Raw genomic sequence first — 17,453 nt, 5'->3', positions numbered from 1 at the left:
CAACCACCCCAAGAAATGGATACATCTTAAAACATATTGTTTTTAATAGTGTGAGAAGGCGTGAGTGACAGTGCAGGAGGGAAGGGCAAGAAAGGTATGAAACTTCACTGACGTAACCTATAGTAAAGTCTATAACATCTGTGGGGCTCTCTGTCCTTTTCTCACCCTTCCCACCCCTGCTGGGCCTTTGCTGGCAGACCAGGTCAAGTTGGCATCTTCCTCGCAGTCCCATAGGCGTAGCTGCATGCTAATGGCTCTGTATGCCCTTTTCTTTTCACTTCCATTAAGATGTCCATGAGGTCTTGGATAAACTGCTGAATCTAGGGGAGGGAAGAGAGGTGGTAGAGCTCAGAGTGCTGGGGAATGTGTCTCACAGTAGCGATGGGAGCAAGAGGCAGGGGGGAGCTTATTGGCCCTTTAGGAAGACAGATTTCAGTGATTAAACTGGAGGATAAGGCCTTGGTGGATCTGCATCACCAGAGTGATCTTAAGTGGGCAAATCTGAGTTCAGGGCAGGGGTAAAAAAATCCAGACCTTAGCCATGGGTTGACCTCCGCATCCTGCCCTGACCTGACAGGCTCCCACCCCCAGTCACCCTACAGCAGGGACCCACACCCAGGTTTCCCTGATGTCCTCTGTCCAAGAGAGGACCCCCCCTCCCTTTGGGCAGCTGAGGGTCATTACTGCTCCTCTTTCTGGGCAGGGAGAAGTGGTCTGGCTTGGCCCTACCACGCTCAGCTGTGTGTAGCTGTCATCCACTGGCACATTCAGGCTTCTTTTCATCTGCTTGCTCACATGCTGGAAGAGGCCAAGGATGGCCATCTTGATGGTCCCCAGCTCCTGGGCTTTCTTGGCAGCTGTTTTCTGCATGTCAGCCCAGAGACACTCCTGAGAGGAGAGGAGACAGCAGCATGTGGACGTGACCCAGCAAAGATGCTGCCTTAGCACTGGAGACCCTGATTTGGAGACCTTAATTTCCACAGTCGACTGGTTTTCTGGGAAGATCACGTGCTTGCTGGAGATGGTCCAGCTTGGTGTGGTATAACCTGATCCAGATACCATCACAGTTGTTCCTTGCCCCAGGAGCCTCTCCATCCCACTGCTGGCTCCTGATGGGTTTCACCCCCTTTGTGCTCCCTGGGAGCTGGGAATCCCGCTGCCACCCTCCCACTCTCCAGCTCTGCCTGATGAGATTCAATTCATTCCAGCCTGGGAGATCTTCCCCTGCCTGCCCCATCTTTCCTCACCCTGGTGAGAACATCCCTTTGAGCCTGGTGAGAACGCAGTTCAAGCTGATCCACGTCACTGTTGTTCTGCAGGCTCTCATCTTCATCAGACTGGCTGAATTCCTTGGCTTTCTCCTTTGCCTCCCTGAGCCCAAGTTCTGCTTGCAGCAGGGCCTTGCGCATCCTCATTAGCATCTTGTAGTGCCAAATGATTGCCTGGATCTCCTCAAACTGCAGCACAGTGGGGTTAGTAATCCCAGTAATCCCACCCCCCATCATAATGGTAAATCTTGCACTGTTCATGAGGTGCAGTACCTGCCCCAGCTGGAATGTCTTCCCTCTCTTATGGAGTGCCAGCCAAGTTGGGATGTGAGCAATGCCTCATCCCTGGTAACTTCTCATTGGGCTCTTCCCAGAGCTGCCATAAGCAAGGTGAGACATTGCACCTCTCCTCCAAAGGAGCAGCGCTCCAATAAAACAAAGCACAAATGCAACTGCCTGCGCTGATCTACCTGGACCTGGGAGGGGGCCAGCTGGCATCCCAGGAGAAAGAGTGATGCATGGAATGATGCCCAGGCTTCCTTGAAAGGATACAGCCTGGGTTCCCATCTCTAGACAGCATTGCACTCCTCCCACACCATCAATGTGATATGAAACAGTGACTCAAAGTGTTCCCCATTCCACTCATCCCTGTGCCTTTACCCCTTTTAATAGTTTTCCTTTAGTTTTCCCAAGCCTTCTCCTCCTTTTCTGGTTCTCTTCCTTTAACTCTGATTCCCTTGGTTCACCCTGGTTTCAGGGAACCTCTTCCCATCCCATCTGAGGCCTCTGGGCTTAACCAAATGCTATGAATTTCCTGGATGTACCTTATCTTCTCTAGGTTTAATGCCCAGTTAAGGCCCTCCCTGAGGCCATGAGCTGCCTCCCATACTCACCTGTGAGATCTTCACCACATCCTCCAGATAGGTTTCAAAGATGGAGTAGTTCTGCACTCTGTCACTGAGTTTCTGGTGCTTAATTTTCAGGGCTTCCAGTTCCTTCTTAGCTCTCAAGAGCTCACTCTCCTTTTGCATCTTCATCTTCCTTTCTTTGCCAGCTTTCTTTAGAGCTTGGATTCGCATCTTATCATTTTCCTGTCAGTGTTTCCCCATCAATACATACACATATGTATGCACACAGGGAAAGGAAAGCAAGAGAAGAAGGAACTGTGTCATGCAGAAGTGCTGTAAGAAGTTATCTTTCCCCTGGAACACATTTCCTTCTACTTATTCGGGCCATCTCATTAGCACCAACACTTTGCTCTTGGAGACAAGCCCCTAGGATGGCACTTTGCTTTTCAGACCTACTGCTATCAATCAGTGGGGTTGCCTGGGGCCCTTGGGGATCACAGTGGTGCAGGATGAGCTGGGTGCTGCACTGGCTCTCCCAGGGCTTTTCGTGTCTGGCACAAAGCCCTGAGGGCAGCTCAGGGCTTAAGGGAGATCCGTGCAGAGAGGTGTTCCCACAGTCCTTCCCAGGGAAGGGGAAGAGTTGGCCGTGCATCTCAGAGTTGTGTTGGATGGACAGAGGAGGGGCAGCTGTACCTTTAGGGTCCTCTCAGATTTCTTCATGTGAGCCTTCAGCTCAGCCTCCCTGGCCCAGAGCTCCTTCCACCTGCAGGTGATGCCTTCCATCCTCACCCTGAAGGCCTGGCAGCACAAAGGGGACAAGGCTCAGCTGTCCATGCTCACTGCCACCCTCCAAAAAGCCATGGGCCATCCCAGCTGTGAGCAGAGCCCTTCCACCTTTCTCACCTCTTCCTTATCCTCCAGAACCCTTTGCATCTCTTGGGCTTCTTTCTTCTTCTCCTGGAGGCGAATAAATGGAGACAGAGAGTCCTCCTCGGTCAGTTTGAGTTTCCTGCCACAGAAGCATTCAGTGTGGTGACTGGCTGGGCTCAGCACCTTGGCAGGATGCTGGCTTGCTCTGCCCCATCACCCCACCCAGGACCTGTCTCAGAGCTGGGCCAACAGCACAAGTCTCCCAGAACCAGGGTGGAAAGCTCTCCAGAGGGGATTCCATGGAGACAGTGAGGAGGGGTTGCAGGGTTGAAGGTTGTGAAGGGAGGTGCAAGGAGAGGCTGAATTGGTGGAGGTAAGGAGATGAGTGGGGGACATAAGGGATGGGAGTTTACAGGGGTGGAGGAAACAGAAGTGGATGGAGGGAGTGGAGGAGCTCCCTACTTGAGCAAGGGCAGCAGATTCTGCTTGTACTGCATGCTGAAATAGTCTGAGAGGTCCTCATTGTCCACAGTGGCTGTTTCTTCAGCCATTGCATGGCCCAGAGAGCTCAGGTCTTCTTGGTGCAGCTGCTGCCCCATCACCCCAGGAACTGCCCTATAAGCCCACGGGCTCAGCAGTGCATAGGAGAAACACTGAGGAAGGATATGAGCCCTGGGAGCCTCCTGCTTCTACTTTCTTAGGGTATTCTATGCCCTGGCTGTGCCTGCTGCTGCTGGCTGTTGGTGGCTGGTTGGCATGGAACAGGTTCCAAGGCAGTTGGAAGACGCTCAGGCAGTTATGTGGAGATCAAAGCAGTGTGACACCCCACATCCTCATGGAAGGGACTTCTGAGTGCATGTGGGTCCTGCCCCCACTGCAGTCCATGCTGTGCCCGGCTCCCTGCAATGACCTGAGCTGCCAGAAGGGCTCTGCTGCCCTATGGGCGTGGGATGGTGCCTCCCAAAGGTCCCCCACTCACAGATGGCACTGACCTCCAGGTCTGCTCCTTCCACAAGACGTTTCACTTTCTATGTTTGCCTCTGCCTTCCTCAGCACTAATGTGCAAGATCCATCTGCAGGCTACTGCATGTGAAATGCCCCTGCCGTGGTGGTGAGCCTCTCTGCAGGGAGAGGTCTTCATTTCAGGTTACAACCCTGACCTGTATCAGGGAAATTACTTTCAGGCAAACATCACCCTGTGCTCATTGTGAATCAGCAAGCCGAGGAAAGGCTGCCAGCTTTGTCTGCTTTAAGCAGCAGGAAGATATATGGTACAGGTGGGGACCATTAGTTATGTGAGAGATGCTTCATTTAGAAACAAATGACCAAGGCAAAGCCAGGGATGCACTTGGCTTTTATTATGGAGGTTAAAATCGGCCACAGGTGTCCTCCCTGCGGACAGCACTGAGCTGTGCCCATCCCAGCAGGTCAGGCAGACTCCAGCTGGGCTTCTGGAGGTATGCAATCATTTTAGGGGAGAGCAGAGCAGCCTGAGGTGACTGCTGGGTGCTGGGATCAGCAGCTCAGGCAGTTAAAGTTCATTACCACTATGAATAATTGGAGGCAGGCGTTTCCAAGGGGAAACACTGGCTGGCTTCCCAGTCTCACTGAGAATTCCCCGTTACGCGATACTGCCATACAAATGATAGGCAGGCTCTGGGGAGCAGGCGGTGCCATCAGCTGCCTTCCTACTCCCAAGGCACATCTACCACCAGAGCTGCCCTTCTGCATTTGCCTTTACGGTATTTCATTGCTCCCTTGGGGCTGCAACGCCCATCCATTGGGCAGTCCATGGGGTTTTTGCTCACCACGCACTGTTGTTTCAGAGGAAGCACGCAAATCCCATTCAGAAGATGCTGGTCCATGCCTGTGGTCCAAGAGCTGTGATGGCCAACGCCATGCCCTGTCCTGGTAGGTCCTCCCAAACCTGGAACAGTATCACAGCTGTGGTGGAAGTGCCCTCAGATGGCTTTTTTTCTTTTTTAATGTCCCTAATCACTGTTTGCTGCTTTTATCCTCTCACCAAGGTTTTATCTTTGACAAATGCTTTCCTCCTCAATAGACTATGCATTAAAAGAGTTTCTTCCTATCATGCTCTCCATAGCAACTGCATCAGCCTGCCATGAATAAATTACCTATGACTTGACATCTCTTATTAGAATGTAGAAAATGCCATATCTGAGTCACAGCAGCCCAGCAGAAACCTTTTCTGTTCGTCCCTCAGGTTCATTCCCCATCTTTCCACTCTTTGAAGGAAGCTACTTCTTTTCCTTTTAAATCCCCTGTGCTCCCAAGGTCCCTGGAGCTGAAGGCGAATGGAAAGCTGACACAGCCTTTCCCTTCTGGCCTGCAGAATAACCAGGTATAAAACATTGCTGGTGAATCCCCTGTGGATCTGGGTTTGCCTGGAGCCCTGGGGAGACCCCAGTGCTGCTCTGCAGGCTGCTCAGCCCGATATGCCTAAAAAAATTGGATTTTCCCCGGGATGGTGTGGCCACAGCCCAGGAGAGGGAGCACTTAGGAAACAAGTGTGCAGCCGCTGCGCAGCCCGTCGTGCCTCACCGCCGCCTTAACAGAACTCCAAGAAGCATTCCTGTGCATGCCGCAGATGTGGGAGGAATCTGCTGATCCATGGGGGGAGGGGGTGGGGGACCCCAAGTCACCACTCCACACTGTGCTCCTCTGCTGCCTGCTCTGCACTGCCCAGCACTGCATTAACCCCAGGAGCTGAGGCTATAGCAGGTGCCCATCAGTGCCTCTTCCACTCTGCAGGGCAGTTCTCCATCTCTACGGTCCCCCACACTGGTTTGTCCCAAGTCCTCTACCTGCACCCCGACCTCGAGGTACCTGGGGGCTGCTGCAAGGAGCAGGCAGAGCTGAGAGGTGGTTCCCTCCCTCCCTGTTACCTCTCCATGTGTTTCTATCTGTTGTTTCTGCCTGCTTTTCCCAGCTGTGTCCATTTGGGCTTTTGGCTTCCCTGCATGTCACACCACTGAGCTGCCTTGCTGGGTTTCTGCACACATCAGGCTATGGTGACTTGCCCAGCTTCTCTCTTGCAGTATTCTCTCTATCCTCATTGCCAAAATTGCCCCGGAATGAAATTGCATCTGGGTGTGTAGGCTTCACTGGAGAGGGCTGCCCCGCACCTCCCTGCCATGCCTGCTGCCCCTGCTGCTCCTCCCCATCCTGCTGTTCAGCAGAAGGGTGTCTGCAGGTGGCAGTGACGCCTGGAGATGGGGAGGATTTGCTGCCAAAGAGCAGCAGCCCAGGTGTTGGGGTGAAGAAGGCAAAAAGGGAATGCGCTTTCCTATTGCAGAAGTCCAATTCAACACAGGTGTCTGGGGAGGCTTCCATTTTAAGACCTCGTTTGCTGAGCACATCTTTATAGCAGGCAAGGACAGCTTGCTCTTTTGTGCACAAAGAGGTCCGTGAATCAAAAATATAAAGATGAGTCGTCACAAGGAGCAAACCATGACTCAGTGCTTGGACATGCCTGCAGCAGAGGCTGCACAGATCCTCAAGGTGTTCAGCATGGGGCCGCTGACACTCACCCAATCCCAAAGGTCCTCCTCCCACATTTAGCAGTTTTCCAGCATGTCAGGTTGTTTCAGGGATAACAAACTTCCCATGCTCTTGCATCAGACAAAGCTGTCACTTCTACCACAGCTGCCGGAAAGGTCTTCCTTTCCTTCCTTCCCTTCCTTTCTTTCCTTCCCTTCCTTCCCCTCATTCCCCATCAAAGGTTTGATCACAGCTCCACGGGAGCTGAAACACACATCAGAGTCATTGCAAAGCCGGAGCTTCTGGGTCTTCTTGGGCAGGTTGCAGCTTTCTGGTAACCAAGAGAAGCCCAAAGCCCTTTCCAGAGAGCTCTGTGCTGGCTCAGTTCTTTCCATTGGTGTTGAAAGTCTATCTGGTGGCAAGCAGGTGATGTGTCACCGAGCTCATCAGGAAAGATCTGGGCAGAGATGGAACTGTGGAGGGACCACTGAACGCCTTTCAGAGGGCAGAGGAGGAGGAACCCGGTGCAGGCAGAGCCCAGGAACAGCCATGGAAGGATGCATGTGTCTCTGCTGTGCTCATGACTGCTGCAGAGGAGCAGACCTGAGCTGTGTGACGTGCCCCTGGGGATGCTCAGAGCAATGAGGTTGATGGGATGGGTGACATGCAGGGCTGCTGAATCACACCACCTAAACACAGATGTGCAGGGCAGGGTATTTCTGTGAGCCACGAGGCTCCATCGCTGCTCCCAGCTGCTGAGGAGGGCACATTTTTGTGTGCTGCATTTTTCTGAGTGCTGACAAAGCAAGCAACACGATCAGCCAGCAAAGCCATTTCCATCGTGTTGCCTCACCCTTGGTTGTAGAGCAATGGTCTGACACCATCCCAGCACACCAGACACAGACCCAGGGGATGCAGGGGTGATGTGGGAGCTACTTGCAGCCTAGAATCCCCTCTGGGAAAGGGATGCTGGGGGTTTGGTGCCCACCAGCAGGCCGTGCTTTTCCCACAGGGATGTGCAATTTTGCTGATCCCCAGCAGCCTCCCTGAGCCGTCCCTGCAGCCAGGCCAGCTGGGTTCTGATGGATGTGTTAAGCTGCCATAATCCGGCCGTGATGCAGCAGGGCCCCTCGCCCTCAGCTGCTCATTCCCAGCCCTTCACACCCCCACGTTGGCAGAAGTGTTGGGTAGCCCTGACCTGGAATCATCTGCCTGGAAAACATCGTGGCAGGAAGGACAGAGCAGCTCAGGAGCCTGTTAGCACATGCATGGGTGCAAGCTTATGCCCAGCACTGGGGCAATGCTTGGAGAGGGGCAGGAGCTGGCTCACGTATTGGTGGCCATGCTGATGCCTCCTGCATGGAGATCTCCCCAAGCAGGGCTGATATTGGGATCCCCTTAAGCACTTTGGACAAGTCTAGCAGCTCAGTGCACTGATGCACAGCATCACAGCTTCCCTTCTTCCTCGCCACAAGCCCTGCAAAATGAGGGCACGAGGCTCATTTGGTGTGAATGGATCATATTAGGATGTAGAAACCATTTAATAATTCGCCTTGATTTGGTCCAACATCACTGTAATGATGGGTTCATAGCCCCCCTTTTTATTTCTGGCCAGGTTTGCTGCTCTCCACCTTGTCCTCTCCCCTGAAGCATCCCCCAGACCTCATATAATGGGCACTCCCCACACATCTATGTTTCTTTAACCCAGCCACTACTCCTCTGGTCTATTTTCTCTCCTCCCCTCTCATTAGCTATCTGGTCACGTCTGGATGTCTATGAAGCTTAAAGCTAAAAAAGGAAACCACCAAACTCTTCTGTATTCCCTGCATCCTCCCCTAGTAGTTCCTCCTCCCCACTGAGCAATGAGCTGAAGCTCTACTTCATCTTCCTCCCTGCAGGTGTTCTTCCTTCTGCCTGCACTGCCTCTGCAAGCAGCAGCCCCTGCTCTCCCACTCCCATCCCACTCCCTCGTGCCATCCCTCCAGGGTCAGATTTGCTCGTGTGCAATTCTTCTGAGTGCTCATGCAGCCCTCCTGCCCTCACATTTCAGCTGAAATTCACCCTTTAACTTTTCCTTTCTCAGCCTTTGCTTGAAGCTGAAAACGATGAGTGAAGAGCTCTGAGTGAAACGTGGCACCTTTTTGTTTTCTGCCCAGACCAGCCCCATCCATCCAGCCTGCCTCCCTCTCCATGCTGTGCAGAGGACACAGAAAAGCTGAGTGCATCCAGCTGCTCACCACAGAGCCAGAAAAATGAGGAGGTGATGCCATCCCCAGGCTCTGGGAAAAATAGCACAGCATTGGAGCAGCAGGGAGGTGGGCAGCCGAGGGCAAACCCAGGGACAGGGAGGATAGAGGCACTGAGGGCCAGCTGCATGGCTGCCTCCTCCACCCCAACCCCAGCATCTCATGCACCCTGCTGCAGGGAGCACTGGCAGAGCTGTGCTGGCCTGCAGGGACAAAGTGCAAAGGGAGGGCAAGATCTCTGGTGCGAAGCAGGGCACAGATGTGACATAGGGCTGCAGCTCCTCTGGCCCTCTGGTCCCTACCCTTCCCCTCCTCCTCTTCTCCTGAAGTCCCCAGAGCTCACTGTCACCCCCCAGGAACTTTGGCAAAGAGGGACCTGGGCTGCCCCTGGGATCTGGGGGATGCTATGACGGGGCTGGGACCAAACCCTAAAACAGGGCTGTACTCCCCAGGTACAGCATCTCTTCTCTCCCCTGGGGCTTAAGGATATCTTGGTTCCACATGCTGCAATGGCAGATTAATTCTCCACCCCTTCTTCCCCTCTTCTTTATCACCCCATCCTTCCCAAAAAGATTGCCCTCAAATGCCACAGTGGCCAGGAGGATCTTCTTGAGCTGGAGCACAGTGTGAGATCTGTGGGAAGAGCACCTCTGGGAAGGGATGGGAACCTCTTCTCTTGGAACAGTTCACCCACAACCCTGGTGGGATTTCTTGCCTGGGGCAGCACAGCAGCCTCCCTGCACACCCAGCAGCTCTGAGGACATCACCAGCTCCTGGGGTGGAAGTTTTGTTGGCATCTCAATCTTCCATCAGCAGTGCTGGTCCCTAGATGCCTGTCCCTGGGGCAGAGAGGGAAACTGCAAGTTGCGGGTATGTAGCCCCATCCATTGCTCCAGGGCACGAGCTGATGTTGCAGAGCTGCCCCAGGCTCCGTCTTTGTCCTCTGCAGAGCTCCAGCAGCCTCAGGGCTGGGGTTCCACAGGGCTGTGAGGATGTGGAGCCCTCTCTGGCTGCTGCCTCTGCGTTTCAGATTGCTGCACTTGATAAATAAATCAAGGGCCGTGCTGGAAGCCATGGCCAGGCCCCCAGCCAGGGGCTCCCCACAGCTCCCGGCTCCTGCCCTCCTCATCCATGCTCTGCTGGGATGGACGTTCCTGGGAGGTGCGAGCGCTTGAAATCCTGCCCAAAAACAAAGCATTTCCCATGCTAGGGAGCCAGAGGAGATGACACAGCCAGTGCTGAGCGCCGATCCTCAGCCTGATAGAAAGGGCAAGGCTGGGAGAACCCATCCTGCTCAGCACACCAGTACCCAGCCCGTGCCCAGCACCCCATCCCATAGGCACATCCTCACAGCCCATGCTGTGAGCAGCACTAAGGGCACCAGCACTGGAGGTTCTGTGCTGCCTGGAAAAGTCTCAGGGAGCGAAAAGAGGAGCTGTCCTGCAGAGTTCGGCACATCCTGATTCACAGTAAGGAAATGCAAACTATGCACAGGGTAGAAGAGTTCAGAACAAGCCCAAGTCTCCAGCCAGTCATAAAAGTCTGGCCAAGATGAGGCACGAGGAGCTCTGTGTGCTCCTCAGCACCACTCTGGGATGGGTTGAGGCCAAGGGAAGAGCAGGGGCCTGACCCTATTCTGCAGAGCTCTGGAGGAGCCAGACACAGAAATACAGCCAGCATTTCCCTTCCAGCTTTTGCCAGCAGCAGGGCAGATATGGAGCCCCAGGCTGATGCTGTCTGGAAGACATTTTTACTTCCAGTCCATGGGGTTGCTGGAGGGGCTATAAGGGACTTATCCCTAGCACAGTCTGATCTTGGTAAAGCCTCTCAGGAGAAGAAAGAGGTGATACAAAGAAATTAGCAGACCACTGTTTTCAAGCTGAGGACCAGAGCACCAAGACTCAGCAACCCAGTGTGCAATCCCCCAAGCCCTCTGAATCTGTAGAGTGAGCTGCAAAGCTGGTCAGGAAGGAACTTGCCTAGGAAAAAGTGCAGATGAGCACAGTTCGTGTTTCACCCTGCCATTAAATGGAGAAGCAAGACCTGCCTGGTGCTGCAGAGCAACCCTTGGCCACCCTGGGAGGCTGTGCACACACCAGGGGGTGGGACCTTTGCAAGCACAGAGGCTGAAGAAAAGCACTCCAACCCATGCTGCCAGGGCTTGTCCAGGAGGTCAGGGGCAGAAGAAGGCCAGGAATTCAAGAGAAGAATGTGTTTGCTGTTTGCTTTTTTGGTAATATGTTCTAGGCTGTGGCTTAAATCTGATTCCAAAGTGCTGAGCCTGTTGTGAGAGCTGGGAGTGACCCACGGATGGAGGCAGGGGAAAAATACTTGTCTTTCTTGGGCAGGCAGCTCCATGCTCCGTCTGCTCATCTCTCCAAACTGGGCAGTAAGTTGCTCCAGGGACCCCAGAGCTCCAGGGTGTGAGGTCCCAGCAGGTCCCAGCAGCACCCCATACTGGGCAGCAGCTTCCCCAGCTGGAGCAGAACCCATTCCTAGCCAAGGCACTGCACTCAGGAGCACATGCTCCTCAGATCAAGCACCGACGTTGGGAGGCCATGTGGTGACACAGAACTGCCTGCCTGCACTCCAGAAGGTGCTGAGCCCAAACACCCATAGAGCCATCACTGCTGGGGCAGGGAGCTTGCTCCAAGGGCCAGCAGGAGCATGAGGAGCCAGAAGGATTGTACGTTCCTAAGTGGGGATGTGTCTATAAACATGAATCAGTACTCTTTTTTTTGGAAGAGGCTCAGACTGGCAGGAGGACCAGAGCCAGGGCAAGGGTCACTGTGGGTCCTGGGGAGGAGGAGAGCTGTGCCCGTGTCCTGCAGCCCTGTCTGGCTTTGGGTCACCCTCAGAGCAGAAGCCTGAAGAGCTGTGAAGCCTCTGTTTAGGAAAAGAATTGTTCAGAGCACTCATCCCAACCATGAATACGATGTGGCCGACACACCCCGCTTGGTGACTTTCTTCCAGCAGATGTCCCTTGGCTGTCGTGGGATGGAACAGCATCAGTACAACCCCTACCAACCATATCCATGCTGGAGCAACCATGGGCACCTCGTGCCCATCGCTGGTGCCTCGTGGGACAGCTGGATGGAGCAGGGCAGCCCTGAGGTTCCCACACCGCCCATCCCCACACTCCCATCCCACAGAAATGTGCCTGGGGAAGGGGCTCACAGAGCGGACACTTCCTAAAATGCAGCTCAGAGCTGTGCCCCTGCCTGCCTCGAGCTGCCAAACCTCTTGCAATAAATCAGAGGATTTTCCCAGCACAGCACTCTCGCTGCCAGACCTCAGCTCGCGCCTTTGTCTCTCCCTCCCGACCCCCTCCCTCCTGCTCACTTTGCCTTCACTCTGGAGTTGACCCCCCTTTGTGTTAGGGGTGCACTGGCAGAGCCCTGACCCATCGTGGCGTGTTTGTTTGCACGGCCCCAGGAGGGAAATGAAGGTGGGAGCCAAATCCGTGCCCACCGGCATGGAGAGCTGGCTCTGAGCAGGCTCCAGCAACAGTGGCTAAATTGTCCAGTTTTGGCTTTCATCCCCTTGAATGTTTCACCTCCCTTGGATTTAAGGCGTTTGGGGCATCCTCCGTGTCCAGCATGGCCTCCTCCTGCCAAAAGGACAGATGGATGGACAGGACAGACAAACAGCAGGGAGGGGTGGGGACCATCGAGGCTGTCCCACATCTTGGGTGGTAGAAGTGACTTAAGGTGCAGTCCTGAAGGAAAGGGAGCACCTGACCAGGGTTTGCAGCTCTGGGTGCCCATCACAGCCCCACAGCAGTCCTAGATTCAGCAGTGTCACCCTAGAGGGAAGGACCCCATGGTGGGGATGTCACCTGGGACAGGAAGGGACAGGGACAGTCCTGCATCTTTGCCCAGGCCCCGGGTGCCCTGCAGAGAGAGAGGAACTGGGATTTGGAGCACAGAATGAAGGGCAAGATTCTCTGAGCTCAGCCATGGCTTGAAACACTAAACACCCAACACATCTGTGGCACTGCTGAAGGGTTTCCCTGCTTTCAGTACCTATCCCTGTACCCTCCTGGGGTCCAGGCATGGAGCAGTGTGATAGCCATGTCCACCAAGGACACACCAGGGTGGTTAGCTGGGACTAACAGTGCTGCACAGAGTCAGATGGCATTCCTGCTCTGAGGATACCAACTCACTTGTTCAGTCTGCAGGGAGTGAATTTACCTCTATGTTTCCATGCTGGCAGGATGGAAGTTCATCATGAAAAAGCTCGGGTAGAAATCCTCCCTGGGTTCCATACCCAGAACTTGCCCTAGCATTGCAGTGCATGAGCCACCAAGGGAAATATTTGCTCCTGGCACAGTGAGTTGTAGAAAATGCACAGGTCAGCCCCATGAGGTCATGCCCAGACACTGCCTGCTGCAGGGCTTCATTAATGGGAGAGGAACCATAGCCATCCCATCCCATCCCAATACATCCCAACCTATCCCATCCCATTCCATCTCACCACATCTCGTTTCACTCAGTCACAACCCCTCCTTTCCCCTCCCCTCCCCTTCCACTCCATCCCATCCCACCTGATCCCATCCCATCCCCACTCATCCCCTCCTAACCCATCCCATCTCCCCTCATCTCCACCTATCCTAACCTATCCCAACCCATCCCATGCCATCCCATCCCATCTTATCCTACCCCATCCCATCCCAAAAGATTGCATCTCAGCAATTTGCATAGAGCCCAAGTAGCAACAGCCCAAGAAAATGAGAGGCCTTGGGAAGAAGACACGTGAGGGGTCCACGTGGTGAATTGGGTGGAGGAGATGGTGAGAACCTTTAGCAGAGAGGGGAAAATCCATCACAGGCTCCAAAACTGCTTCAGACTCCTGGAAAGCTGGCAGGATGGGAAAGGAACAGGCAAAGTGAGTGCTCTGGGTTTTTGCTATTAAACTGCAAAGCAAAGCAGAGCAGAGTCAGTGTTTCCACTCCACTTGGAGTCCTGCTCATTTGGCATTGCAAACTGGGATGAAAATAGGATATTTTTGCTGCAAGACTTCTCAAATGTTTCCCCTTGGAGGAAATTGGTGATATTGCACTGTTTAAAAGCAAACCTTTCCCTTCCTCAGAGGAGATGGGTTCTGAGTGGTCTGTGCCATGGTCCCATCCCTATGCCCTGAACTCCTGTGGTCCCCACAAGGCTCCATGCATGTCACTGTGGAATACTGGAGAGCAGTAAGAGAGGAGGTCATTGTTCTTGTCCTGAGACTGGAGAACCGGTTGAATCTGTTCATGTGACTCATCCCAGAGGAAAGGAGCAGCTCCCAGAAGCCCCATTTAGCACAGTCTCTGGGATGTCAGGCCTGTCCTCAGTTTCCTAATAGCATTGCTTTGTGCCTGTACAGTCCTCTGGTGTCTGCTGCACCCAGGCTTGCTCAAAGAAAAGAAGTTATCACCCAGCTGTGCCTCCAGGTTGTCCTCAGACAGAAGAGGAGCCAAACCTTGCTGCTATCTGCAACCTAACCAGTTTTGAACCAAAAGAGACATCAACACCAGACTCCAGGGATCCAGCAGGAAGGAAAAATCAGAGACTCAACAGGGGTGAGCAGTGAGCAGACCTGCATCCTCCTTTCTGCTCCCACCTGGGCTCTCCCTGCCTCCCTGCAGAGCACCACGTCCTGCACAGCCCCATCTCAGCACTGGGCTCAGTTTTGCCCCTGGACCTGGCTGCAGATGGATACCAACCCCCCAGGGCTGGGCCCATGAAGACCCACACACGTCCCACATGCTGGAGGTCTGCTACTGCCTCGGGCTGCAGAGCTGAAGCCCAGATGCACAGCTTCGTGCTGGGAACCACTTTTAACCAGCAAATGGCTGTTTGCAGATGCGGGGAGACAGGAAACATCTGGATTGTCATGGCTGGCGGGTTCTCCATAAACACAGGATCCGTTCATTAAACAGCCCATTTCCCTTCCCTGCCTGCGGTGGGTGCTGGCAGCCCTTGCTCAGGTGTGATAAGCCCCAGCACGAGCTCCCCTCCAGCACTGCACACCTCCTCCTTGGTCATGGCTCGGTCTGGCAGTGGTGGGACTCGGGGTGCCCCCAGTGCCCCAACACTCAGCCTCAGGATTTGGCACTTGGGCTCTCAGAAATCATCTTCCAGAGGGGACAAAGCAAAGCCACTGCACACATTAAGCACAATGCTTTGGTACCCCCACCTGGCATCCTCTGGGCTGGGTTTCTCCATGGCAGATCCCTCTCAGTGCTCCCTGAGGATGATCCAGATGCACCCACAGCCTGGGGGAGATGCAGCAGAGGAGTGGCTGCCTGGAGTTGCAATTCACCACCTTTGGACACAAATGGAGGATTTGTGACGCCGCTAAATTAACCTTGAAAAATTCATGTCACAACTGACTGCAGCAATTAGCTGCTTTTAATGAGCTGCTTCACCCAGGTTGATGCGTGGCAGTCCTGGAGGAAATCAGCATCAGCTGCACATGTCCTGCTGATGGGTGGCTGATAGGAACTGGCAGCCCCTCCTGCCTCCCCACCAGGAATTCCTGCATCTCAGCACTGCACACAGCTTTCCAACCTCAAGCACTGAGATGAGGGCGTTGCTGGCGTGTCGGTGCTTTGTGGGAGAATGGGAAAGACAGATGCTGGGGAAGGACAGAGCAGAACAGCACTCTGTCAGATACAGCTGTGAGAATGAAACAATCTCCAGGGATCCCTTTGAATGTGGTGTAGAACAAATCCTAATAAATCTGATACGAATCTCTTTTAAGTGCAACCTCGCCCAGTGCCTGCCCTCCATTTAGTACTAAGCTCCTAATTCTGTTTCAAAAGTTCTAACCCCATAAAATACCTTCTGTACAAAAAATTCACAGCAGATAAATATTTACTCACTGACCGCTGGAAGAACACCAGTATTTTCTTTTTCCTGCTCAGTGCATTGAAGCGTATGCTCAGTGCTTGCACTTAGGACAGTGGATACAAAAGGAGCTGGAACCCACCCCAAAGCCATACAGCAGATTTCTCTGCCTACCAGGACTGCAGAAACAGAGGTGATGTGTGTGAGTTTGGCCGCAGAAGAAAGCTTTACACTACAGAAGCAGCAGACAGCAGCCCATGGGCAAAAGGACCAAGTTTTGGGGGGAGCTCCTTTCTAAAGATGGTGGACTGTCACTTAATAAACCTGGAAGCAGTGGCATCAAAAGCATCGTGGGGCAAAGCTGGGTATAACTGAGCCTTGGCATCTGCTGCAGTGGCAAACGGTGGTGGCAGAAATATCAGAGAGGTGAGAAGAGCCGTGCTGGGATGTTGTGGGGTTTTGCTGTGATTCAGCAGTGTTGCAGAAAACAAATCTGTGCAACAACCCGAGGTTCAGCAAGCTGGGATCCAAGGCGCTGGTTTTGCAAAAGCTTTCTCATTTCTTGGACAGTGTCATCAGAGAGCATCCAGGACTCACTCCAAATGCAGAGAATGTTGCAATGCACCCCACATTCTGTCTAAGTATGCATGTGCTTTGCAGCAGAGTGCTCTGAACAAGGGCAGATCCTTCCAAGTTTGGCACTGCTTATTCACACCCACTGAGCACATCCTGGGACCCCATGTCCCATCCCCACGTGGACCATCACAACTCTTGCAGTCCCACAGATCTCCAGGGCTTCGTAGAATGGTTGGAGTTGGAAGGGACCCCTAAAGGCCACCTGGTCCCATTCCATGCACTGATCAGGGGCACCCACAGCTCCATCACTGCTCAGAGCCCCATCCTCCTTCATAGCTTCATGGCTGCCAGGTTTTCTCCTGGTGGCAGCCCAAACGTGGGGCTCTCTCCTTTCCCAGGTTTTCTTGCAAGAATAAAACATTTTTGATGTTTTAATGTCTTGTTAAGACCAGTAGGAAGTGGTCAGGATATTCCAGCTGATAGGACAGCAAAGAGGCAGGCAAAGAGGCAGGAGGACAGCTTCATATCTTCAGCCTCTTGATAAGAGATTTTACAAGTATTCCCAAGGCATTTCTCCCTTGCTCAAGTTCTTTTTCTGAATAAAAATGTTTTATCGCAGGGAAATAACAGTCTTTTGGGGTTGTTTCTATTTTTTTTTTTTAATTTCTGTGTTAAAAAATCCAGAATTTTTTCCAATTTAGCTCACCTCCTCTGAAAACATGATTAACAGCAAGTTGACAGAAACAGCCTTTCCTGTGTGATTTGGGGGAGGAAGTATTTAGAAATTGCTCACGTTGTCAAAACTAGAATAATTAAACCCAAATGGAAGTGAGATGTATCTGTGGTGAGAAAAGTCATACAGAAATCAGATAAAAGATGAGCTCTGCTTTCAAGGCCAGGTTTGCAGCCCCATGTGCACCCCAAAGGATCTGTGATGGCATTGGTGTGTGATTGCCTGCACCAGATTTGTGAAGCCCCCACATTCCTGGGGTCCCCTCTACATCCAAGTAACAAACCTTTGGGGGAAATAGCTGTTCTGTTTTCATACAGTCATAGAATGGTTTAGGCTGGAAGGGACCTTAAAGTATTCTGCAAAGCCTGGTGCACGGGTGAGTGCAGAGCAGACATGAATGACAGTGGAGATTTAGCCCATGAACTCCTGGAGGTGAAGTGTTTTTCCTAGTCAGGGAGGTTAGGATCAGGAAAAGCCAACAAACCCTTTTGTTTGACCTCCTGCACACTTTGGTTTAGGTCCACTACTCCTTTGGGATGGAGCATCTGCCCCTCCTCCAGCTGGCACTGAGTGGCTTT

At 53.1% G+C, this 17,453-nt stretch overlaps 1 protein-coding gene across 1 annotated transcript; it reads right to left on the bottom strand.

Annotated features, from left to right (window-relative positions):
* Positions 1–108: 108 nt before the first annotated feature.
* On the bottom strand, positions 109–4,319 carry CCDC42 (coiled-coil domain containing 42). Its single transcript, XM_031599202.2, has 7 exons — positions 3,449–4,319; positions 3,020–3,125; positions 2,810–2,914; positions 2,162–2,359; positions 1,248–1,457; positions 730–888; positions 109–320 (listed from the first exon to the last, which is right to left on the bottom strand). Exons 1-7 carry the CDS (start codon positions 3,583–3,585, stop codon positions 204–206), a joined length of 1,032 nt encoding a protein of 343 aa, XP_031455062.2. The 5' UTR covers positions 3,586–4,319; the 3' UTR covers positions 109–203.
* Between the last annotated feature and the right edge of the window lie 13,134 nt (positions 4,320–17,453).

This window comes from Phasianus colchicus, chromosome 20 (assembly GCF_987193195.1).
Source record: "Phasianus colchicus chromosome 20, bPhaCol1.hap1.1, whole genome shotgun sequence".
Taxonomy (NCBI): domain Eukaryota; kingdom Metazoa; phylum Chordata; class Aves; order Galliformes; family Phasianidae; genus Phasianus; species Phasianus colchicus.
This window is presented reverse-complemented; position numbering and strand designations above follow the sequence as displayed.

Coding starts and splice junctions, on each gene's coding strand:
- CCDC42 (XM_031599202.2), bottom strand. CDS start 3,585: ATGGGGCAGCAGCTGCACCAAGAAGACCTGAGCTCTCTGGGCCATGCA. Junction 3,126..3,448: donor AATCTGCTGCCCTTGCTCAA/GTAGGGAGCTCC, acceptor CTTCTGTGGCAG/GAAACTCAAACTGACCGAGG. Junction 889..1,247: donor AAAGGGATGTTCTCACCAGG/GTGAGGAAAGAT, acceptor CTCTCCTCTCAG/GAGTGTCTCTGGGCTGACAT.